Source organism: Peromyscus californicus, unplaced genomic scaffold, assembly GCF_007827085.1.
Source record: "Peromyscus californicus insignis strain IS unplaced genomic scaffold, ASM782708v3 Scaffold_7__1_contigs__length_154581171, whole genome shotgun sequence".
Lineage (NCBI taxonomy): Eukaryota > Metazoa > Chordata > Mammalia > Rodentia > Cricetidae > Peromyscus > Peromyscus californicus.
In genome coordinates this window covers 1,177,280-1,204,380 of record NW_026294595.1, presented here as the reverse complement: position 1 = coordinate 1,204,380, position 27,101 = coordinate 1,177,280, and the positions used below count along the sequence as shown (strand labels likewise).

Here is a 27,101-nt window from a genome sequence, read left to right as displayed (position 1 = left end):
TGCACATCTGATTACTTGCTCCGAAGTCCAGTACTCTCCCTGCACAATAAGACATGGCTTAACATGGACCTTAACTTTCTACTTCCAGAACAACTATAAATTTAAAATATACTTCACATGGGGGGAATCTTATTTTAACAAATACTAGTGATGTTGTGCAAAGCCCTGAAGGCAACATGGAGAGATGCATGCAACACAAGTACTGCCCTTAAGAAGGCAACTTAGCAGTATAAAGTAGAATTGAAACAAGAATCCCAGCTATCACACACAGTAGCTACATGGCCTTGGTGAGCTACTTTACAGCTAAGATCCTAGTTTCTCATTGGTATTATAGGGATGCCATTCAACTGTCTTTAAAGATTTCATAGTAAATGTTGACAATATAGATGCTCAGCTGATATCATATGCATAACAGAATAAAGGACATTTGATCAAAAGTCACCCTGCATATAATTATAATATTAGAATAAAAATAAAGCAATAGAAAACAGTACCCCAGCACTCAGGAGGCAGAGCCAGGAGGATCTCTGTGAGTTCGAGGCCAGCCTGGTCTACAGAGTGAGATCCAGGACAGGCACCAAAACTACACAGAGAAACCCTGTCTCAAAAAAAACAAACAAAAAAAAAAACCCAGTACCAAAGGCATAAAGCCAGTTAAGGGCATAACTTACTACTTCAAGTTTCTAATTCAAGTAAATTCATTCCCTCTAAACACCAAATAATATATGCAAATGTTTAGGTGTGAGGACCAAGAGCTAACATTTGGCAAAAGGCACCAAGAAAAAGGGTACAAGGTTATTTTCTCATTAAGCAAAAAGGATTTTAGGTCAAGAAGTGTTCTACATAAGCCAGTCGGTGGCACAGGACTTTAATCCCAGCACTCGGGAGGCAGAGGCAGGCGGATCTCTGTGAGTTCGAGGCCAGCCTGGTCTACAGAGCAAATTCCAGAACTACACAAAGAAACCCTGTCTCCAAAAAAAAAAAAAATTAGAAGAAGAGATATACACAGCTTGTACAAGACGTCCTAACCTCATCTAAGATCTCACTGTTCAGGATATTTATGAAATCAAACTAAAAGATAAGGAAAAAGGAGGAGTTTCCTTTAATTAGTCTCCAACCTTCTTTTAGCAATAGTTTTGCTAAAAATTCAGTCTATTTCAAGCAGTTTAGTGGCAAAGAATTCTCTTTCTATTAATTTGAGTCCTAGAGTCTATTTCCAAGCCTTGCCTGTTAGCAAGGCCTAAATAGTTGACTTCCAGGAATCTATGATATACAGACCAACACCCAATGATAAAAATAAATAAAGCCCTATTTCAAGCCTGCTAAGGCAGTGGATTCCAATCAAAGTATTCACTATATTTTTATTCTCCAATCTTTCTAGGATGATTTGGGCATAAAAAAAAAATGAGGAAAGGCACTTAAAAGAACTTGAAGACATCACATTATTTATCTATTTTCTTCTGTGTACAGATATTCCATACAATAAAGAAACATCATTATCTAAGATAGATAAGTGGGTACCTGAAAGAGTGCCACCTGTCCTAGGATAGGCCACTTCCACATACACTTCAAATGTAGTCTCTGGGTTCTGCCTACAAAAAAAAAAAAAAAAAAAAAAAAAACATAATTACTGATGAGGATTGAGGCAACATTATGCAAAAGCATGGGATGCAGTGTATAGTAGATCTCATTTAAAGTCAGTAGCTCCACAACTAACTAGCTGTGAAAGTTTGGGCAGGCTATTTAAATCCTGAGCCATAACCTTCAAAGCATACAAGATAAAAACAGCAATCCCCAAGATGTGCAACTTAAAAAAAAATACACAAAAGTGATCTGGACACAATGTCTAGATATAGTAAGTTAACCACGACTATGAACTGTCATGTATCATGTTTCTGACTTCCACAGCTGCATCTCCAAAGCTGCATATTTTTGAGGGAATTTCAGCTCAAAGCACCAACAGCATAAAGTAGCACACTCTGCTCCATTGTTAGATAAAACACACATATGACAAAAATGACTCCTTACAGCTTTTGAATAGCAGACAAGAGAAACAATCACCTCACTAGAATACTGTGAACATGGGAAGGTAATCTAAATTTAAGACAGTGTGCCTACACTGGCAATACCATATGTATGAATGTTCACTATTATATTCCTTTACCTTTTTAATGTCATGAGCATTCATAATAAATTCATGAAAGATCACAGTACTAACAGAATGTTTATAGTTGTTACTTCTGAGTTATAAAAACATGTGATTGGCCGGGCGGTGGTGGCGCACGCCTTTAATCCCAGCACTCGGGAGGCAGAGCCAGGCGGATCTCTGTGATTTCGAGGCCAGCCTGGGCTACCAAGTGAGTCCCAGGAAAGGCGCAAAGCTACACAGAGAAACCCTGTCTCGAAAAACCAAAAAAAAAAAAAAAAAAAAAAAAAAAAAAAAAAAAAAAAAAAAAAAACATGTGATTATATTATCTCTTCCTGCTATAATGAAAAGGTAACTACTTTAAGACTGGATAAAAATCATTTAGCAAGCCAGACACAGTGGTGCACGCCTTTAATCCAGTATTTGGAAGGCAGAGGCAGGTGGAGCTCTGTGAGTTTGAGGCCAACCTGATCTACATACCAAGTTCTAGGCCAGCCAGGGCTACAGAGACCCTGCATCCAAAAAGAATTAAAAAAAAATTATTTAGCAAATAATATTATACTTTCAAATATCTAACTAAGTTATATTTTAAACCTGACAACTGGGCTGTTAAATAATATCTAAGGGTCTAAATTTAAATCAAAAAAATACTTCGAATGTTTCCAGGAAAATCTATATCTTCAAATGTCATTTATATCTTGTGATCCTTACTGCGGCACTGTAAGGTATGGGAGTGTTACTCTAACTGAGCAAGTGAGGGACCTGAGGAAAGACAGTCTGAAGAACTTGACTGTTTCCCTTAGCTGATAGGAAACACAGGCAACCCCAGAATTCATGTCATCCTTTCTCTAATTCCACATTTCACTAACTAGATGATGACCTTTGATCTCCATACTTAACACATCTTCAGCTCACTGCATTCTGAGATTGTAAATGGCAGCAACTTTTTTCTTAGTAACACATAAAATAACATTCATCCTATAAATACAAGCATCTTAAGAGTTGGGAAAATAAGGTAATGCTTGCTCTAATTCCTTAGCAGTAGAAAGAAAATGTTATATTTCTGATTTGTAAAAGATCAGTTTTTTTGCTGTAGAGAAACATAGGCTTTAGCTTTAAATAAGTGCCTTAAGTAGAGAGCTGACTATTCTAAAATTCAAGGTATTTAAATGTACTTAGTTAAATATAGTTACTGAAAAAGAAGACACTAAATCAGAGCATCTTACTTTTTTTTAAAAAAAAAAAGCAAACTTAAGTTTTAAGGGCTTAAAATAAAAAAAAAAATTTAAAAAGCTTGCATTCTTTTTCCCACCAAGAGGGTAGAACATGACCTTCAAAGTTGACACCAAATGTGTGGGAAATACCACGTGGAAATATCCCTTCCAGTCAGAGACCTAGAGGTAGATCATCTGACAAAAAGAGAACTTCTATTTCACAAATAATAGATGGTATAGTGTAAAAAGCATTAGGAAGATTTCCTCCAAAAATCCAAAAACACCTTTCTTTTGCAAATGTCTAGATTTCATCTCAGAATGTTATTTCTATGGATTAAAACAGATTTCAAAATGTGTTCGACACATAACTGGGAGCAGTAGCACACCTCTTTAATCAGGCGGATATCTGTGAGTTCACTCCAGCTTGGTCTACAAAATGAGTTCTAGGGCAGCCTACATGGAGAGTTACAGTTCCAGGGCTACACAGAGAATCTGACTCAAAAAAAGAAAGTAAAATGTGTTCTACACAACCCTGGACCCCTGTGGAGGCTCTTCATCAGAGCTCCCACACATTATTTTACTCAATTTCCACTTCTTCCACTTTTTTTTTACATGTTCTTAAAACTGAAATGATGAACATGAGCATGTCAAAGTACTACATTCAAATTCTAAAACAATTATACACCCATGCTGTAATCTGTGTCACAGAGCATTTGTAAAGGCCCATCTAAGGAAAAGAATGACCCAACTGGCTATTCTTGTTGCTTCTGGTCCTTCTTTCTTCCTGCAGCCTACTTCAAGCAGGCATCCTGAACAACTTGCCATTGTCACCAATGACCTCCAAGTACACAGTTCTCAGTGACTGCTTTATTTTATCCTCATAGCAGCTTTTGGAAGCGCTGATCAGTTTGCCCTGCCCCTTCAAACGCATTCTTCCTTTCCCTCCCAGGAGCTCACTCTTCTGGCTCTCTGCTTTCCTTACTGGTGCTTCTTTGCTAAACCCTCACGGAAGAGCTCCTGCTCCTGAACTGGTCAAGACTCTGCTGTCTACACTCTTTACCTAGATGATCTCATTCAGTCTCGTGGTTTTAATTACTGAGTAAATGCTGGCAAGCCCCTACAGTCTATCTTCAACCTGACTTCTTCCCTGATTCCAGATTTTTAAGCCTACTCAACACTTATGCTTAGGCATCTCAAACACATTTTAATTTAACATATGTTTTTATTTCCCAAACTTGTACCTCCTGAATGCTAACAGTTACTCAAACCAACAAAACTTACTGTTTCTGACCTCTTTATTTGTCACTACCAACCAGTCAGCAAGCTCTGTTGATTCCACTATCAGAATGTATCCAAAGCAAAGAGGAGATGGGAATTTAACATTTAACTCAGAGGTACCATGCCCAAGTGTTTTGCTCCCAGCACACACAAAATTAAATAAAATTAAATAAAAATCCAGAGTTGTGTACTTCTTGGTACCCTCAGTTAATGCATTACTCTCCTGATGTCTCCCTGCTCCACTCTTTCCTCCGTGTGCTTATACCTCAATTTTGCATGCAAGAGTCCATTTATTGTAAAATTCAGCTGTGTCAGCCCTCCATGCAAAACTTCTCCAAAACATCCCACAAATTCAAAGTCCAACTTCAAGTTCTAGTGCTAGATGGGTGCAGAACAATACAGATGTATCTAATGCCATTAATCTGAGCACTTTAAAATGGTTAAAATGGAAGCTTTGTTATATGTATCATGCCATAATTTTTTTAATGGAGTTAAAAAGAAGGGGGGGGGGGGTTGCGCAAAAGCCTACATGACCTGGCCTCTACCTACCTGTCCAATTTCACTTCAGATCTCTCTCCTGGCTCACTAGACCCAGGTACACTGACCTTCTTTCTGCCGCTCAGACACATGAGCTCACCCCTATGTTAGGACTCTTCACACAGAATTTCACATAGTGTTTTTTCCTGTCACCCAAAACTCTGATTATACTTGGCCTCAGAAAGATCAACTCCATAACACTTTCCAGCACCTAATTTATTTCTCCACATTATACCAGTCCCAATACTAGTTATGGTTATCTTTTCTCTTCCATACATAAGCTGTTGAAGAATAGGGATTTTTGTCTCTCATGTCAGGTAGCGTTTCTCATATACATAACCAAGTAAATATTAGTAAGGGACAAAGGAAGTGGAGACTAGTTTTCCAGGAGTCTAAAAGAGTACAATAAATGACAGGTATGATAATCCAGTTTCACATGTTTCAACCTTTAGTACGGATTACAATTAATTGAGGACTAATTAAAAGTCAGATTTCTGTCCCCCCCAGAGTCTCTGAGGTAGAATTCCAGATTTCTCTTCCTAACAAATAACCAGCTCACAGTGGTTCTACTCGACTTGTGACCACATTTTGGAACCACTTATCTAGTTAAATGAAATTCTCCCAATAATTTAGTGTATACACTAAAATGTACATAAAGTGAACAGTATACATCTCAGTATCTTTCAATGGTATTCCTGTAATGAAAGACATGTTTCAAAGAAAAAGGCCATTTGTAGAAACAAGTATTCCTACCTCTCTACTCTCACTATCTGCATCACTCTAATGAGTAATAAGCCCCGAAGATTCTCACTCAGTTCAGACAGTAGGCAGAGTTCTATTGCATGGAGCTGAAGATTATAACTGTCTATCTGCCTGCCTAATTGTCTGCCTGCCTCTCTCTCTCTCTCTCTCTCTCTCTCTCTCTCTCTCTCTCTCTCTCTCTCTCCCCGTGTGTGTGTCTGTCTGTCTGTCTCTCAAAAAAAAAAAAAAAAAAAGAAAGAAAAGGAGAAAGAAGAAAAGCAGAAGCTGACTAAAATGCTAAGAACAAACTGGTCTATAATTATAAGCTCTAGTCATGCTTATCCATGATGGTTTACATGTTGCCTTATGGAAGAAATGGTGACTAATGTTGTGACAAGTTATATAACATAACAAATATACATAAGTTATTTTAAGGGCCAGTGAAGCCAATGCAGATGGAGGCATTTTTTTTTATTTCTCTGCAAATCAAAAAATAAATTAGAAAGTGCCTCCTCTAAATGCAAATTGCCAAGCATTCTTTTCTTAATATTCTCATTAAGCCTGTAAACAATAAAGGCGGTAGCAACTTACACAGGATCTCTGAGAGCACCTTGAGACCACTTATTCCTCCAACACTCTTCAAGACACTCAGTATTTTTAACTACTTGGCTAAAGAAGCTGAAAATCCTATTTCTGTCCTATTAACACTCACTGCTAATTTAGAACACGTAATGATGCTGAGAATACCATGTTCAGAGCCAATTTTCCAATATGGACCCAAGTTTTCCCAGAGCCCTTTGTGATACATCTTAGCATATTACCATGGAAATGCCCTGGTTCTGCCATGATGCCCCATTACTAATTGCCTTTTACTCATATACATGCCCTCATCTGGAACTCTGCATACATGCCAAGCATATTCTTTGCCACTCACTAGAATCTCCCATGGTCTTGTACCATAAGATTCAGCCATAAAGAACCCTGTCTCTAATCAAACCATGTTCCAATTCTAGTAACAGTATCATTACTATACAACCACCATCATTTACTAATTATTTCTTGGACTTTGTGATCCTCAACAGTGTTTTTGCAGGACCTCATGTAATTTTCAACCTAACCCCTGTAGGTAATATTAGCCCTGGGTTGGAGATGAGGACCAATGGGGCCCACAAATGACACAGGCTAAAGACAAGGCAAGGAAGCAGAAGAAGAAGGAGGAACTACCACCAGGCACTTTCCTGTTCTAGGTTACTCAGCTACTCTTCCCTTTTGCAAGGACTTATCTTCTCAGCCTTTTAATAAGTTTCATATACCAAGACTCAGCTCACATCTCCCTATGCTGGCTAGTTTTATGTCAACTTGGCACAGCTAGAATCACTAGAGTGGAGAGAACCTCAACTGAGATGATGTCTTCATAAGATCAGGCTGTAGGCAAGCCTGTAGGGCATTTTCTTAATTGGTAATGGGGGGGGGGGGGTGTTGGATGCACCCATTGTGGGTGGAGACACCTCTGGACATGTGGTCCTGGGTTCTATAAGAAAGCAGTCTTAGCAAGTCTTAGAGAGCAAGCCAGTAAGCAGCTGCCCTCCATGGCCTCTGCATTGGCTCCTGCCTTCAAGTACCTGCCCTATTTGAGTTCCTCTCCTGACTTTCTTCAGTGATGAACAGTGATGTAGAAACATAAGCCAAATAAAATCTTTCATCTCCAAGTTGATTTGGTCATGGTGTTTCAACACGGCAACAGACGCCCTAACTAGGACACTCTTTATACCTTGAAGTTTACTGCCAGGTTGAAATGTTCCTCCTCTGTGCTGTGTTTCAGGCTATTTGAATTCAACCTGGGTACAATTATGGTTACCTTTTAAGAATCCTGATGCCCATGCCATATACCTTAGACCCATGGTTCTCAACCTTCCTACATTTCCTCATGTTGTGGTGACCCCACAACCATGAAATTATTTTCATTGCTACTTCATAACTATAATTTTGTTACTGTTATGAAACATAATGTAAATATCTGATATGTAGGAGATCTGAGACTCCTGTGAAAGGGTCAGTCACCCACAAAGGGATTGCAACCCACAAGTTCAGAACCCTGCCTTAGACCAAATAAAATCCCCAAGCAGCTGAATTCTTTTTAACTATTCAGTTTATTCCAAAGTGCATCCAAGGCTCATAACCACTGCTGTGTTTCAATTAAGCATCTGTCTTCCCAACAGACTGGCAGCTCCGTGAGGGCACCAACTGTGTTTTCCCATAACCCTTTTCTGACACCTGGCACAATAAATATCTCCTGAATGAGTTTTCTTCCAACCTGACAAGCAGTTTCCAGCCTCTCTTTCTCTGGCAGGAGGTGATTTTACAGAAAACTCACTACTTTCACCGATTACTCTTTACAGATGTTTTCCTTTGGAGTCAAAGGTATCAATAAGTCACACATGCTGACAACAGCCACAGCTCTTATACAAAGGAAAGTGACAGACACAAACAGCTAAAATGTGTTTGAAAGAAAGGAAGCCTTCCCAGTTCTTGCTTCTGGGAGAATGAGGGCTGAGAAAAAGCCAAGAGAACATTTCTATTCACTACCTCTCCAGTGAACGCAATTCTCAGTGATTCACAAGGAAGAGCCTCGCTCAGTGCTCAGGGCCATATTCTCAGAATGATTAAGTACACTCAGCTTGAAGTCACAAGACAGACAAAAGCTTTGACAATATTCAGGCTGCAGGATGGCTTACTGGTTGTTTGCCCTCCCCACCCCACCCAAAGCATCATGCTATTGATCATTCTGCTGGATCATCAGCTTCCAATTAAGATCTGCTTTTCTTCAATTAGAACATATTAGGAGATTAAGAGAAAAATGTGACACTAACTCCTAACAAAATGAGTCTTGGCTGCATAGGGTAACGAGGCCACAGTGCTGAGCTTTTGTCCTTTAAGAGTACAACCCTGAAACAGTGTTCAGACCTCTCATGTCACTGCCTTCACAACTCCAAGCCAGCTTTGACAGAGTGCTTCCTACAAATGGAGATGTGAAGGGCTAAGGTATGAAACTCACACAACTGGCACTGTCTGAACCTGGATAACATGGTCAACAGAAATGGTATACACCTCAGAACTTCCTAGCAAACATCACCTAATAAACATAGATCCTGTTAAGCTAAACAAACAAGCAAAAGGTAGTGTTAATATTCCCAACAAGTCTCCATTTGTTTCAGTGAACTCTGAAATTAAAGCCGTTTTTCCAGGCTGAAAATGCTGTATCAAAGGGTGCTTTCTACCCCATAACAAGTTAACACCTTCCTAGGAGAATGTAGTCATTGTTGAGACTTGTTAAGAGTGATTAACTTAGTTGTGCAATTATACAAACAAGCCGTTTCAAGACTTTACACTTCACTTTTCATTTCTAATAATATTCTCAGGGTCACATTAGTAAAGATACGCAGACACTGCCATGAAAGAAGTTACAAAGCTTTGCCTTCCATATGTCACTAGGGAAAGAGTCTTACACCACTCTGTGCTACCAGGGTGACTAGAGATTCAGCTGCATTCCAAACAGAAACAGGGAATAGGCATCCCTCAGCAAAATGCAGAGCTCCACTGTATTCACAAGTTCTCTCACAGGCCAAGCTTCCATGGAAAAATCTATGTATGTCAACAGTGGTAACAGCATATGCAAAGACAGTATTTCATTACCAATAAATACATTTTCCCTTTAATAATACAAAAATCAGGGCCAGTGAGATGGCTCAGCAGATAAAAGCACTTTCTGCACAAGTCTGGTGGCATGAATTTAATCCACAGAACACAGGTAAAGGCAGAAGGAGAGAAAGATTCCATAAAGTTGTCCTCTGGCCATATTTGTGTCATGGCATGTGTACACGTGTATACACATACACACACACACACACACACACACACACACACACACACACACACACACGTACACACACGTACACATGCATACACGCACAAACTAATAATTTTTAAAATTTCCCCTTCCCTAACTTGTCTTCTTTTTTTTTGGTTTTTTCAAGACAGAGTTTCTCCGTGTAGTTTTGGTGCTTGTCCTGGATATTGCTCTGTAGACCAGACTGGCCTCGAACTCACAGAGATCTAACTCCCAAGTGCTGGGATTAAAGGTATGCGCCACCACCACCCGGCTAACTTGTCCTCTTTTTAACCATTTAATACTAAAGCTATAAGGTAGGCAAAACAAAATGGACACCCATGCTGGTGACCCAGTGTGGAGAGTACCTGAGGAAGTGAGCAAAGGGTGACTGCACAAGGGATGTCAGCACATGACCAGGCAGCACAGCCATGCCGAGGGGTAGCTTGGTATGGCAGGTAATCTAAGTGGATAAGGAAGGTATCTACTGAGGAACAGCTTGACCCGGAGAGTTAAAGGAGGGACAGAATGAGGAGTCACCAAATAAGGGCAGCCCAACCTATGGTGTCAGAGACAAAGACACTGGGGAGCATTCCAAGCATAAAGGCACCCCTGATTGGATATGAAAGCTCAAACAGGCATGAGCTCACCAGGTATGAGCTTGAGGGCTTGCCCATCATACCTGGCAGTCAGGGTCAAACTAGGCCAGTGGAAGGAAAGGAAAATAGAAAAACACCAAAAAGGAAGGCTGAGATCCCAAGAATAGGAGAGCATCCATATAGATTGCACAAGAAGAGGTCTGTCCTGTGTCTGTGACAAGAATGATGGCATGTGGATACCTTGCTTCTCATTGCTGAAATTAACAGCAAACAACATGGCGTGCATTTAGAAATATCAATGTGAGCTCAAGGTTTTCAATATATATATAGACTGTTAGAAAAATAAACTGTAAATGACTTTTAACACACATGTATTTCTTGGTTCTTCCTACTGAGACAGCCTGGAAGGATCAATACCCCAATAGAATGAGCACACTGTGTACCAAAACACTGGCTTCTAAATACAACCTAAAAAGAACCGGGGCTCTTCAAGAAAACAGCTGACTGCAGGACTAAGGAGACAACAAGATGAGCTTAGAATATCTTATTGTACCAGAAAGTAGTGTTCAAATGGAAAGGATATATCAAAAAGGACAGAAGATGCCCTGAAAGGGCTTCAGTTGGTCAAACTTTGGGTATCAGAATCAACAATATCATTAATAACAGAGTCCAACCTACTAAATACAACAGAAAACCATACTGATATAAGTGAATGAAAGTTTAATGAAAAATCAGGTATTGACACTGCTTCAAAGGACCACATCACAAAACAGCAAATACAAAGAAAAGAGTAACTTTTCAGGGTAAAATTGGTCCAAAATAACTTGAATGAAGTCATCAAAGGGACAGGACTAGCCAATTCTAGGGACAGGACAAAGGGCTAGGATGCAATGAAAGGGGCAGAGGCAGAGGCAGCCTGATAAAACAAGGGTTCAAGCAGAGAACTATCAGGCCTGCAATCTGCAAAGTGTCCTGAAAACAAGGAAAGAATGAAGGTCTCTTGCCAGATGAAGGAAAAGGAGACCTGATAGCTAAAGGCAACATGTGATTCTGAGCTGGAAAGGGTGCTATTGGGACAACTACTGAAACTTGAGTAGGGTCTAAGGATAAGGTGTAGTAATGATTTTGAGTTGAATTGGTGTTACACAGGACAATGACCTTACTTAAAGGACAAGCACCCTGAAGTGTTCAGAGCTGGTGGGGCATCACTTTTGCACCTCACTATAAACTGGTGCTTTTCTCTGTTAAAAACTTCTATATATTATGACAACTAGTTGTTTTTAAAAAAAATTAACAGAAACCTTCATTAATAATAATTTCCGCCGGGCGGTGGTGGCGCACGCCTTTAATCCCAGCACTCGGGAGGCAGAGCCAGGCGGATCTCTGTGAGTCGAGGCCAGCCTGGTCTCCAAAGCGAGTTCCAGGAAAGGCGCAAAGCTACACAGAGAAACCCTGTCTCGAAAAACCCAAAAATAAATAAATAAATAAATAAATAAATAAATAAATAATAATAATAATAATAATAATTTCCCTGCTGTGCTTAAAGAACTTTCTCAGGGTACTAATGTGTGGTTTGATTACTAAACATCACAAAACTTGGATTCAAAATTCCAGGTAGATTCCTCCCTTTCAATGCAATTAGAACAAACCATTTTACCATTCAGTTTCTTCTCTGTCCAGAGGTAACACTGGTCCTGCTCATCAGAAAAATTCTTTTAAGAATAACAACCAAGAAAAATGAGAAAGTAGCTGGGTATAGTGGTGCACGCTTTTAATCTCAGCACTTGGGAGGCAGGTGGCTCCCTGTGAGTTCAAGGGCAGCCTAGTCTATACAGTGAGTTCCAAGACAGTCAAAGTTATGTAGAGACCCTTTCTCAAAAAAAGAAAAAAGAAGAAAAGGAAGAAAAATTAAGTGCTTTGTACACTAAATTGGCATAAAAGCTATTACTTACTTATAAAAAATAATTCTCTTGGGTCAACAAGGTGGCTCAGTGAGTAGAGGCATTTAAGTGGAGGCCTAACAACCTGAACCTACATTAAAAAGTTCAGTTCCACTCCTCCACTGTTGGTGGGAATGCAAACCTGCATAACCACTGTGGAAATCAGTTTGGCGGTTTCTCAGAAAATTGGAAATTGAACTACCTCAAGACCCAGCCATACCACTCTTGGGCATATACCCAAGGAATGCTCAATCATACCACAAAGATACATGCTCAACTATGTTCACAGCAGCACTATTTGTAATAGCCAGAACCTGGAAACAACCTAGATGCCCGTCAACTGAAGAATGGATTAAGAAAATGTGGTACATCTACACAATGGAGTACTACTCAGCAGAGAAAAACAATGACAGCATGAAATTTACAGGCAAATGGATGGAACTAGAAAATATCATCCTGAGTGAGGTAACCCAAACCCAGAAGGACAAACATGATATATACTCACTCATAAGTGGATTCTAGATATAAAGCAAAGAACAATCAAACTGCAATCCACAGAACCAGGGAGGCTATATAGCAGGGGGGACCCTAAGATGACTGTGGCTTATAATAAGTTTTGGTTTTACTCAATTATTGGGCAAGCCTCAATGAAACATTTCACAATTAGGATAAGAATTTATACTGTATCAAACTGATAATAGAAAAATAAATTTTAAAAAAAGTGGAAAAAAATAAAAATAAAACTAGCAAGTCCTAAAAAAAAAAAAAAAAAAAAAAGAAAGTTCAGTTCCCCAGAACCTACATTTTAAAAAGCCAAATGCAGTTGGTGTGCATCTGTAATCCCAATTCCCATTTTGACATGGGCGGCAAATACAGAAGCTCATGTGCCAGCTAACCTACAGTATACACAAACAAGAGAAACCTGCCTCGAAACAAAATGTCAGAAAAGTTGTCCTCTGACTTCAACAAGTGTTCTTTTCCCTTCCCTCCTCAACCTCTCTAATAAAAAAATAAAAGTATCTCTTCACCCTACCAATGACAGGTCTTGTAAGTAAATCTACATATTATTGTATATTTCAAAGACTCAAACTTATGCTTTCAAATACTACTACTAAATGCAATCCAGAAAATGAAAAATAATCCAAACAGAAACATTAGTGTGGGGAATGAGCAAACTGACTTTTACGAACAAGGGATAGGGGCTGGAGAGATGGCTCATTAGTTAAGAGCACTGGCTGATCTTCCTGAGGACTCGGGTTCAATTCCTAGAAGCCACATGGAGGCTCACAACTGTCTATTACTCCAGTTCCAAGGCATCCGACACCTTCACATAGACACATATGCAGCCAAAACACCAACACACATAAAAATAAAAATCATTTAAAAAAAAAAAAAAAGAGCCAGGTGGCAGTGGCATACGCCTTTAATCCCAGCACTCCGGAGGCAGAGCCAGGTGGATCTCTGTGAATTCAAGGCCAGCCTGGTCTATAGAGCAAGATCCAGGACAGGCACCAAAACTACATGGAAAAACCCTGTCTCGAAAAACAAAAAAAAAAAGTTGTAAAAAAAAAAAAAATAGGGAAAAAAAGAAAAAGAATAAGGGACAGACTGTGGCACTAGAGCAACACTTCACATTTTACCAAAACTAAAAGAAAGTCACTCAATTACAAATGAAAAAATACCAAGCAAAGGCAATGTAAGAAAATCAATGGTCTCTGGATACTCAGCCTCCAGCCCCAAGTCACGTTTAACTTGGGAGTCACAGGATTTTGAGGCTGACTGTCAAAGCCTGTCAGGTACTGGGACCTATCATTTTCTCAGTTGTACAGTAAGGGAAACTGAGGCTAAAGAGTAAGCAGAGGGGGCTGGAGACATGGCTCAGTGGTTAAGAGCTGCTCTTCCAGAGGACATGGGTCCAATTCCCAGCACCCACATGGCAGTTCACACCTGTCTGTAACTCCAGTTCTGACACCTTCACACAGATATACATGCAGGCAAAACACCAATGAACAGAAAATTAAAAAATAAACTATTTTTAAAAAAAGAGTAAACAGAACTCCAACTAAAGGTTGATTTTCAGACTATACCTATGCCTTTCTGCCATACCATGCTACCATGCTACCTATCCCTAAGCTGCTTGGGGTTGTTGAGACCAGGGATACTGGAGGGACCTTAGATGGGCAGCAGGGAGAGGCAGATGCCTCTGAGAACCTCACCAAAAGCTTCACTGTCTCCCCAGAAAAGTGCTCTTAAAGTAAAATATTCGACATACTATTTTCAGAGTTCACAAACTATTTACAGAAATGTGCAACAAGAACTACTTGTTTCACTGATGGCTTCCAGTCTGTCTTGCTTAAGCCTCAAGTCAAGCCTGTGAGAGTTATCACCCTAACTTCCATAAATAATGATGAACACTACACAAGAGCAGAAAGTTTCTAAATCATGCTAAGGATTAAACACAACTATATATCAGGGACTGTTGTAAGTACTTCTATATCATCTTACTTATTCTTCCTTAAAGAGCCCATCATAATCTTTCTCACTTTATAGATGAGGCCACTGAAATAAAAGAAAGTTTAAAAAGCTGTCCCCTTGTAAAAGACAGACATTAGGGAGCTAAAGAGATGGCTTAGTGGTTAAAAGAACTTACTGCTCTTCCAGAGGATCTGAGTTCCATTCCCAGAACCCACATGGTGACTCACAACTGTCTGTAACTTCAGTTCTAGGTGACTTGACACCCTCACACAGGCATACATGCAGGCAAAATACCAATGCACATAAATAAAAGTAATTTTTTAAAAGACATATTAGAGCCCAAGCAGTGTGATTTCCAGACTCCATCCTCTTTTATTTTTTAAATTAACTAGATGCCTATAATATACAATTGTACCTACACAATTATACTTATTCTACTATGCATATACCAGAATGCACACACTACAAATGTGTAGTTCTGAGTTTGGGCAGCTGCATATACCTAATGCAATCCCTACTTTCATTGATTTTTATTTCCAAGAAATATATATATTTGTAACACAAATATTAAAAGGTCTTATGAAATAAAAAACTCAGTGCCAGATATTAGGGTAAATTCTGAAAGATGAAGGAAACAGAACAAGCCACAGCTAATCTCACCTTGCCAACTTCTCAGCCGATCCTGTTTCCTCAAACTGGAAGCCTCAGAGTCCTTATCCAAATGGATCTCAGATGAATTGCTGCTAAAAGCCTCTAGTTCCTGGCCTTATATACCTTTCTGCTTCCTGCCATCACTTCCTGGGGTTAAAGGCATGTGTCATCACATCTGGCTCTATTCCTAGTGTGGCCTTGAACTCACAGAGATCCAGATGGATCTCTGCCTCCTGAATGCTAGGATTAAAGGTTTATGTGCCACCATTTTCTGGCCTCTATGTCTATCTAGTGGCTGTTCTGTTCTCTGACCCCAGATAAGTTTATTAGTGTGCACAATATATTGGGGGACACAATATCACCACATATATTACCTCCAAAAATGATAATGTCATTACCTGAAGGCAACTGTAAGGGCCTTCAGAACTGCTCAAAGTCCTGAGCAGTCAGACCTCCCACAGAACTGAGGACCCAGGTCAGGAAGACTCCGGAGCTAGAGAGATGGTTCAGATGTTAAAGATGTTGCTGCTCTTGGAGAGAACCTGAGTTCATTTCCTAGCACCCTCAACAGGCAACTCACAATCAACTTTAACTCCAGCTCCAGGGGGATCTGATACATATGTCCTCCTTAGGTAACTACGCTCATGTGTACATATCCAAATGCACATAAATACTTAACAATAATTAAAATAAATATTTTTAAAAGAATATAAAAAGACCCAATACCCAAAAAGATAAAATATACAGTATCTGATATTCAATCAAAACTTTTAGAGCATACAAAAAATTAGCAAAATACAACCCATAATGAAGATAGCAATTAGAATTAGCAAAAATAACTTTCAAATAGTTGATAACTGCATTCTACCTATTCAAAACCTTAAAATATACAAGACTCAAAAACAGTCTAAACTACATTTCTAGAGATAAAAAACAAAAACAAAACATTAAACCAGGGCTAATGGTTCCAGCCTGTAATTCTAGCAACTAAGAAGATGAGACATTGCCCATTCAAGGCCTACCTGGGTAAGAATCCAAGACTACTCTGAGCAATTTGGTGAGACTCTGTCTCAAAATAAAATGAAAAGTAAAAAGACGGGCTGGAGAATCAGCTCAGTGGTAGAGCACTTGATTTACACAATTAAAGTCTAACATTCAATCTCCAGTGTCCAAAAAAAAAAAGGGTGAGGGGACTAAATGAGATGAAAAATATACTAAATAGAACAAACAACAGATTAAACTCTACAGAAGAAAAGACTGGTGGACTTAAAAATACAACAAGTAGCTGGACATGGAAGTACATGCTTGCAATCCCAGAACTTAAGAGGCTGAGGGAGGAGATGACCAGGTGTTTGAGGCTGGACTATACAGTGAGTTGAGCCTGGCTTAGGCCACCAAAGGAAGACTGTCTCGGCAAAGCAAAAGATGTAATAACAGAACCTACCTAAACTGAAATGGGAATGGAGGGAGGAGACTTAAAGGTAACTAAAACAGTTTCATTGACCCTGAGCCAACTGCATACCACCTAATATGCTGGATTTTCCAAACAAGAAAGGTAAAGTGAAAAAAAAAAGTATCTGAAGGAAATAATGACAAAAAACATTCTAAATTTGATAAAAACTGTAACTGCACATTCCGAAAGCTCAACCTTGAGCATGAAAACCCTGAAGAAAACAAAACATATCAGACACAAATTATTCAACACTAGAGATAGAGGTAACACATTAATGTATAAAAAGACACCAGGCATCATGTATAAGTGACATATGACTGTAATCCCAGCACTAGGGATACTGAAGCAGGAGGATCATTATGAATTTGAAACCAGTTTGGGTTTAGATGTGAGAACATCTAAAAATATATAATAATAAATAATGTTAGATGTAAACACAGCAACTAATACCAAGGAATAAACATGAGAAATGATAATTACACAGATCAAACAAAGAAGACCCATAAAGCCCTCAGTAGATGCAGACAGGCTCACCAAAGAATTCTACTAAACAAGGGAAGACCTAATGTCAACACAGTATGAGATCTTTCTGAAAACAGAAAGAAGGAACAAGTCTCAATATATTTACAAGACCTGTTTTACCCTCATCCAAAAAGCAGATATAGAATGATATGGAGGGACTAGAAGGTGAGTGAGATCAAAACGCATGATGTGAAATTTCCAAAAAATCAATAATCATGTTATAAAAAAAAATACAGATGTGCACTATACAGACTAGCATCCCTCTTATAGAGTAACACAAAAACCTTAACAAAATATTAATAAATAAAAATAATAGCCAATGAGTGAGATGGCTCAGCAGGTAAAAGCACTTGCTACCAAATCTGCATCTCATACACACACACACACACACACACACACACACACACACACACACACACACAAAATATGTAACAAAATATTTTAATAAAAATTACATTTGCAGGCTGGAGAGATGGCTCAGAGGTTAAGAGCACTGACTGCTCTTCCAGAGGTCCTGAGTTCAATTCCCAGCACCCACATGGTGGCTCCCAATCATCTGTAATGAGATCTGTTGCCCTCTTCTGGCCTGCAGGCAAACATGCAGGCAGAATACTGTATATATAATAAATAAGTCTTAAAAAAATTACATTATCAAATGAAATTCCACAATATTCATCCTGATCAAGTGTAGTTTATTCCAGGAATGTAAGGCCAGCTCAGTATTTGAAAATCAATACCACCTAATATTGATTAGTCCAATCCAATACTGATAGGCTAAATTAGAACAAAAAAATTATCAATTTATGCAGGAAAAAGCATTTGACAAAATTCAACACTATAATTTTTAAAACTTCAAAAACCTGAAAGGAATATTCCTCATCTTGATAAAGGACACCTATCAAAAACCTACATTTGGAGCTGGAGAGATAGACAGTTCAGCAGGTAAAGAGCACACTAGCTGCTCTTTCAGAGATCCTGGGTTCAGTTTCTAGCAACCACATGGCAATTCACAACCATTTGTAACTACAGTTCCAAGGGATCCAACATTCTCTTCGGGCTTTTGTGGGCACTAGGCATGCACATGGTACACAGTCATACATGCAAGCAAAACATTCATATACATAAAATAAAATTGAAATTTAAAAAAAAAACCTACTTCAGTTAACATTATATTTAAAGGTAAAAGACTGAATCTGTTCCACAATTGGGAACAGTACAAGGGAAATAGCTCTTTCAATATATTGGAGAACTTGCTCAAGATAATAAGGCAGAAGGAAAGGAAAAGGAAGAATGGAGAGAGAGGAGGGAAGCGGTAAAAGGAGGGAGACAAGACTATCTCTGTAGACAACACAGTGCATGTAGAAGAAACTTTGACATTAAAGTTGAGATTATTTCATTCCCTTTTGCCTGCCTACAGTTCTTTCATTTCTGTCTAATCTTTTGAGAGTTCCTTCTAGCACTCCTTCCCCAAAGGTATCCAAAAGCCTACATCATCAAATTGAGTTGTTAAAGGACTCCAAAATAACAAGCCACAGTGTGGGGAGGGGAGCACACTAGTGGATTTGATTCCATCAAATCAAGAATCCGCTCAACCGGAGAGAAAACTGACTTAAAATTGGGACATTTTGTCTATCTGCTTACTTTTTTCCCTAGAACTTGGGGCAAACTCCAGCAATATTTGATTTTAACATTAGCTCATGGAACGTCAATATTCTGTGTGAACAGTTTGAGAATGGCTATAAGTGCATCTATCTCTTAATAAAAAAAAATGCAGGAACCCCTTTCCCTGTTTAAAAATAAAAGGCACTGGGGGCTGGAGAGATGGCTCAGTGATTAAGAGCACTGGCTATGCTTCCAGAGGACCTGAGTTCAATTCCCAGCACCCACATGGCGGCTCCCAGCTGTGTGTAGCTCCAGTTCCAGAGAATCTGGCACCCTCACACAGACATATGCAGGCAAAATACCAATGCACATAAAATGCAAATAAATAAATCTTTTTAAAAAAATAAATAAATAAAAGGCACTGGACATCTGACAAACAAGTCATTCTTCTCTCCCCCAGAGTCCACCTGAGTCTCCGAGATGGGGTGTCCCCAGGCCTGATTTTAAAGCTCAGATCTGTGAGCTGCTTTCATGGGATCATCTAAGACACTTTGAGACTGAAGATTCCTGGGTTCCAATGACTCTGATACAGAGTCATTGTCTGAAGTGGGGCCTAGAAAAACTGCTAAAGCCCCTCAAGTGATTCTTGTGTATAACCAGCCAAGTTTGATACCCATTTAGTTAAATAACAGTGCTTAAAACTAACAGGGGACCAAGTAGAGAGAGCCCATGAAAAGGGAGGGAGATAAGAAAGCCAAATCCTGAGAGATCCAAAAAGCCTACAAGCTATGGGGATGGATGTCAAGTGACTGTACAACCTTAACTCCTGAGTGTTGCAGCATCAATGCTCCATGACCCATTCTAGATACCTACTCCAGGTTCTGCAGCCTCCAAAGAATACTAACAAAAGGGGAGAGAGAGTCTTAATTTTCAATAAAATCTTCAGCTATGGCAGGTCTTAGTAAAGTCACAGCTATTCAAACCTATCGGTACAAGAAAAGCAATCTTAGCCCAAGTCCAGAGACCTTCAAGCTTAACTAGAAAACAAAAGATAAACTTGCCAAGAAACCCTTCAGAGCAGAGTTGCAGTAAAAGCTAAGAGTTTGCACTATAAAGCAGCAAGAGGCACAGCTGAAGGGTGCAGGCTTGGATGATGGAAAATGCTTGCCTTGGCTCTGGGCTGGCTGACAAGTCTAAATGTGAACAGGTGCTGTCTAGAACATGAGCTTAAGGACTTCCCTCTATAGGAGCCAATGCCCTCAATTCTAAATAGCATTCTATCATTCTCAGTCTTTTTTTCCTACTTATAAAGTATTAAGTAACATTTGAGGCATTAATATGAAGATTTATGATTTATGTCAACTTAACTCCCCAAGTTCCTAATGGGTAAAAGTCCCACCCAACATAACTACTTTTATTATTTTCCATGTCTAAATGGGTTTTTTCATGGTGGGTGGTGGTGGTGGTGGTGGTGGTGGTGGTGGTGGTGGTGGTGGTGGTGGTGTGGGGTTTTTCATTGGTTGTTTTTTGTCTGTTTTGAGACAGGTTTTCATGTAGCCCAGGATCACCTCAAACTCATTATATAGCCAACAAAGACCTTGAACTTCAGATCTTTCTTCCTCTACCTCCCAAGTGCTAGAATTATAGGCATGCACCATCATGCCCAGCTTATTTGATGCTGATTGAACCCAAAGCTTCACATTGGGATGGTCTAAATAAGAATGGCCCCCACAGGTTCATATATTTAAATGCTTAGTCACAAGGAGTGGACAGAACTCTTTGATAGGATTCGAAGGACTAGGAGATGTGGCCTTGTTGGAGTAGGTGTGGCCTTGCTGGAAGGAGTGTGTCACGGGGGGTGGGCTTTAAGGTTTCAAAAGCCCTTGCCAGGACATCAACATGAGCAAAGTTCACATGAACTCACAGAAACTGAAGCAGCATGCACAGGCCTGCAAAGTCTGCACCAGGTCCTCTGCATATGTTATGGCTTCTAGTTTAGTGCTTTTATGAGATTCCTAAGTGTGTGAAAAGAAGTGAGTCTCTGATTCTTGTGCCTTCTCTTGGTCTCTTTTCTTTCTGTTGGCTTGTCTTGTCCAACTTCAGTGTGATGGTTTTTATATTATTTTATCTTGCTATATTTTATTATTTTCTCTTAGAAGCCTGTTCTTGTCTAATAAAAAAGAGAAAGGGATGCAGATGGGAGGAGAGGTAGGAGGAACTGGGAGGAGTAGAGGGTGGGGAAGCCATAATCAGGACATATTATATAAGAAAAAAATCTATTTTAAATAAAAAGGGGACAGAGCCCATGCCAGGCCCACTTTTCTCTCTCTGTTTGCATATCAGGATGTAGCTCTCAGCTACTTCTCCAGCACCATGCCTGCCTTCCCCTATGCTCCCTGCCATAATGAACTATGCCTCTGAAACTATAAGCAAGCCCCCAGTTAAATGCTTTCTTTTATAAGAATTGCCTTGGTCATAGTGTTGCTTCACAGCAACAGAACAGTGACTAAGATACATATGCTAGGCAAGCACACTACCAACTATGATTTCCTCAGACTAAATATTTCATAGCTTCAAATCCAAAAGGTTCAAAGAACATAATGAACAGATAACAAAGCAAACATACAAGACAGGTGTGTTTATTGTCAATTATACTGGTGAAAAACTAAGGTATGGGTCAATTAGAGTAACTGCCTGAAGTCAGGCTCTTAGGAGTGAGGCCACTGCAACTAGAATCCAGGCCACTGAACTCCAAAGTCCAGGCTCCTAGCTGACGTGCTACAGTCTAGGATGTTACTGCACAGTTTAAAATCAAAGCAAAAGCATAAATCCCCAATGTATTCAGAAGTTTAAAAAACAAGATAATAACCAAAGCATGGCATGCAGGACTATTTGTAGTTCATCCTCAGAGAGATCCTTCAAGCTCATCTGCCCACCAACTCTACCATAGTCATTTTGAGCTTCCCATCAGACCTAATCTACTCACATGCCTTATACCTGCATTACCATCTATCAAACCATTTGAGAAGGGCTAGATCAATATTACTATCTACTGTGCTATTTCACTTGAAGGTGTCTCTGTATTTTGAAGATGTTTTTATTTTATGTGTATGAGTATTTGCCTGTCTGTATGGATATGGAATATGAGTGCATTGCCTGGTGCCACAGAGGCCAGATGAGAGCATCAGATCCCTCAGAACTGGAGTTTCAGATGGTTGTGAACCATCATGTTGGTTCTGGGAACCAAATCCAGGTCCCCCTGCAAGAGCAGCAAATGATCTTAACTACTGAGCCATCTCTCCAACCCAAATGTATCACACTTAAGTTTATATATTCACCCTCAATTTGCCTACATGACAATACTACGAGTATCTGTAGGATTTCATAACAGTCATTAGGGATTTGTCAGTGGGGATGGGGATTTGTCCTAATGGATAAAGTGCTTGCTGGGCAAGTCTAAGGACCTGTGTTCAGTTCCCCAGCAGTCACCTAAAAGCGAGGCAGAGTGGCATACATTTGTAACCCCTCCCCAGTACTGGGGGTGGGTGGGCAGACAGATGTGTCCTGGGGGATTGCTGGGCAGTCAGCCTAGCTAAAACTATACTCCAGATTCTATAAGAAACGCTATCTGAAAAAATAAGACAAAGAGCAATTAAAAAAATTAATTACAAAAGTAGCAGCATCAACCTCTGACCTTCACATGTACATACATTGCAAGCACAAGTGCATGTACTTGTGTACATACACATGCATACTTGCAGGCACATGTACTCACATTTACACTGTCCTATAGAAATTACAAGTCAAAAGTATCCAGGCAGTGATGGTGAATTCCTTTAATCCCAGCATTCGGGAGGCAGAGGCAGGCAGATCTCTATGAGTTCGAGGCCAGCAAGTTTCAGGACAGCCAGAACTGCAGAGAGCCCCTGTCTCAAAAAACCAAAAGGAAAAAAAGGTCAAAAGTAGCTTGCCTGTGGAAAGATAGTACAAACTCAAATACTTCCTTCAGAGTGCATGTTCTTGACAAATTTCCTGCCATAAATATCTTCTATCTCTTAACAGTATCTTTTTCAGGATGCATCAAGACCATTCATTGTTTGATAAATTGGAGACACTTAAGAGATTTACTGAATGAGTGGGTAAGCGAATAACAAATGCCTCCTCCTCTCTGAAGGCTTCTCTGACACCCTCACAAAACCCAGTTGCTCTTTCCACATCCTCACAAGGCTCACTTCAAAGCTTTCTGATATGGCTTTCCAGGTGGGTATGCTACGCTACCTACTTATACATACACATGTGATATTACCCACTAGTCTGGCAACCTTGATTTGCTTTATCCCTGTATTCCCTAACAAAGGTAATGGCTTTTAACAAGCACTCAGTTAAGTTTGTTAACTGAATGAAAGTCCCTGAGGAGAGCAATGAATAAGCAACCTATGATTCATATTAAAACTTCTTTTTCCTGGAGAAATAAACAATATTCAGAGCTGTGATACACTCAACCGTGCACTCTATAAATATTTCTAGGTTTCAACTATCATCTGAGGCATCTAAATTTAACTCATTCAACACATACTTATGAGTAATCTAAATACATACTGATAATGGCTCTTAAGGAGCTTACAGCCCAGTCAAGGAGACAAAACATAATAAAATATGAAGGTAAACAGGCAACTATAAGCTGCCATAAGGAAATACACAACTAACTGCCAAGTTATTGGTAAAGCCAAATGCTGTGGGTTTGCAAACTGTAGCTACCATTCCAAGCAAAGCCCATGGCCCAGGGTATCTATGAATAGTCCACACAGAAAGAACAAGGTCCTTTCTGATCTGCAACAAAATAAGTAAAGTGAACAGTACACAGTGTTTTCTACATGAAGATATTTTAACTCAATTATAAAACCCCTGCTCAATCTGACATCCTCCTCCTGTCCTTGCAGCATTGAAAAAAAGTGCAATTTCTTTTCAAAATTTTTGGTGATAACTGTTTTCACTTGGTTCTTATTTTCAAGTTTTTACTGATACAAACTTTCAAAACACTTCACAAAAGAGTTTTTAAAAGGTGGGACATGAAATAAACATTTCAAGATTTGGCTAGGTAGAGTAGACAATTTGGGAAAGAGCTTGAACAGACCTGTGGACTCCCAGAGCTGTAGATACCCAGAGCTGAAGATACCCATGAAGATGTGGATACCCATGAAGATATGGATACTCACAGCTGTGGATACCCAGAGATGTGGATGCCCATAAAGAAGCTGATGAGCAGAACCTAAATCAACCTGGCTGCAAGTTGGAAAATCTACAGCTGAAAATTCTACTGTGGCAATCAGCCAGAATTAAATACCCTCTGACCCCATAGGAAACAACCATAAACAATGGATTTTCCCCATCTCCTCGAGTCTATTGAGGAGCTTGCAAGAAAATGAGGAAAATTCAGAAGAACAAAGAGAAGAATGAAGCTAGTAGGATACCTAAAGCATAAGAACTAGGTTTCTATTGCTGTGACAAACACCAAGACCAAAATCAACTTGGGGAGAAAACGGTTTATTTTATCTTACAGCTTGAAGGCAAGTCAAGGCAAGAACTCAAGACAGGAATCTGGAGGCAGAAGCTGAAGCAGAGACCATGGAGGAATACTACTTGCTGGCTTGCTCTCCATGATTCATTCAATTTGCTTTTTTATACAAACCAGAACCACCTGCCCAGGGGTTGGCAGTACCCACAGTAGGCTGGGCCAACCAACATTAATCACTACTCAAAAAAATGGCCCACAGACTTGCCTACAGGCCAATCTGATCACGGCATTTTCTTCTCAGTTGGAGTTTCCTCTTCCCAGAAGATTTTGCTTGTGTCAAGTTGACAACAAAAACTAACTGGCAGAGGTTATTGTACAATCAAATGCAAGCATCATTCTCCGGCTCTGATAAGGCTCCAGGAATACCAGCAAAATTAAGGTTCAGCCTAAGGTGGTAATGGCTAATTTTTTCACTGTCAGTTTGACTGGATTTAGAATCACAGTGGTTCTAAAGCTTCCTAATGCAGATTTAATACAGTTCCTCATGTTGTGGTGACCCCCAACCATAAAATGATTTTCACTGCTACTTCATAACCATAATTTTGCTACTGTAATGAATCATAATGTAAATATCTGTGTTTTCCCATTGGTCTTAGGCGGCCCCTGTGAAAAGGATCATTCGACCCCAAAGGGGTCACAACCCACAGGTTGAGGATCACTGACCTAAGAAATGAAAGGATTAACTGAGGAAAAAGATCTACCCTGCATGTGGGCAGCACTACCTATTGTGCTAAGGACACAGATGAGGTGAAAAGGAAAAAGCTAAGCACTGGCTTCCCCTTCTTCTCCCTGTTTCTTGATCCTCCATGAAAAGCCTCTTACATAAGCTCAGCTGCCATGACCTGTGTTGTGGGATATTTGTACACTCTATGAAGATATACTGCTGTGATTGGTTTGATAAAGAACTGAATGGCCAATAGCTAGGCAGGAGGTATAGGTGGGACTTCCAGGCAGAGAGAGGAAGTAGAAGAAGATAATTGAGGTGCAGGGGAGATGCCAACAAAACATGGAGGGAGTTGGACATACAGAAAGAAAGGTAAAGAGCCACATGGTAAAACACAGATTAATAAAAGCAGGTTAATTTAAGTTTTAAGAGCTAGTGGGACAAGTATAAGCTAAGGCCAAGCTTTCATAATTAATAATAAATCTCTAGGTCACTATTTGTGGACTGGCAGTCCAAAGATAATCCAACAGAAAGCTTGCTACAGACCTGGGCTGCTCTATTATGCATTTCTCACCATGTTGGACTGAGGCCCTCTGAAATGACAAGCCAAAACCAATCCTACCTCCTTACATCATTTCTGTCAGGTACTATGGTCATAGCAATGCAAAAGTAACCAATTCTAGTGGAAAGCATAACTACAAATTCTCTCATACCATTTAAACAAGGACTATAAAAGTGATCAAGAAAGAAATCCATGTGTATTATCTTAACCAAAATAAAAACCACTAGTCTCTCAGCAGGGCAGTGCTGGTGCACCCCTTTAATCCCAGCACTCTGGAGGCAGAGGCAGTTGGATTTCTGTGAGTTCAAGGCCAGCCTGGTCTACAGAGCAAGTTCCAGTACATCCAGGACTACACAAAGAAGCCCTGTCTCAAAAAACCAAAACCAAACAAACAAATAAAAGCATTAATATGGTGGTATTTTATTTGTACTGAAATGTGATTTTAACTGTATGTTAATAAATAAAGTTGCCCGAGGATCAGAGCTATTAGAGCCATAGCAAAAGCTGGGCGTTGGTGGTGCATGCCTTTAATCCCAACACTTGGTAGGCAGAGCTAGGTAGATCTCTGTGTGTTCAAGGATACAGCCAGCATTGGAGACACACACCTTTAATCTCAATACCAACCATAGAAGACCTGGAGGTCTATACAGACAGGCAGTGACGAGGCAGTCATGTGGTTAGTTTTACAACCAATGAGAAGGCAGAACAGAAAGTCTATATAAAGACAAACAGACAGGAAGTAGGTCTCTTTCGGAGAGGTCTCTTGGCTGAAGAGGCTAGCTGCAGCAGGCGGGTAAGGCTCTTAGCTCTGATCTCTTGGCTTTCATCTTTGCATTGGCTCTGTGTTTCTTATTTAATAAGACGGTTGGTTACATCTACACATTATGGGCAAAATCAGAAAATCTTTCAAGTAACAAGACCACAGGAGGTTGCAAGATGGCTCAGCAGGGAAGGGTGCTTGCCACCAAGCCTCACAACCTGAGTTTGATCCCTGAGCCCCACATGGTAGGAGAGAACCAATTCCTGCAGGTTGTTCTCTGACCTCCAAACACATGCCACAGCACACACAAATATACACATGCAAAATACATATTTAATATACACACATACATATATCTGTAGAGATATATATGCACTATATCTGTGTATATATATATATACATATATATAAATGTAATAATTATAAAGAAACAATACCATTAATAAGAGGCTCAAAAATAAAAGATGAGAGAATCAAACCTTCTAAGACTTCAGGT

The 27,101-nt window shown here is 39.7% G+C and overlaps 1 protein-coding gene across 10 annotated transcripts in view; it reads right to left on the bottom strand.

Annotated features, from left to right (window-relative positions):
- Positions 1–27,101, bottom strand: part of Dennd1a (DENN domain containing 1A) — a 503,183-nt gene that overhangs the window by 450,196 nt on the left and 25,886 nt on the right. For 8 of the 10 annotated variants that reach the window (XM_052724298.1, XM_052724294.1, XM_052724299.1 and 5 more), the window contains exon 2: positions 1,522–1,592. The exons of the other annotated variants lie outside the window; for them this stretch is intronic. In XM_052724298.1, coding sequence (XP_052580258.1) covers positions 1,522–1,592 — 71 coding nt within the window. The remainder of the gene's footprint in view (positions 1–1,521; positions 1,593–27,101) is intronic. 10 annotated transcript variants of the gene reach the window in all.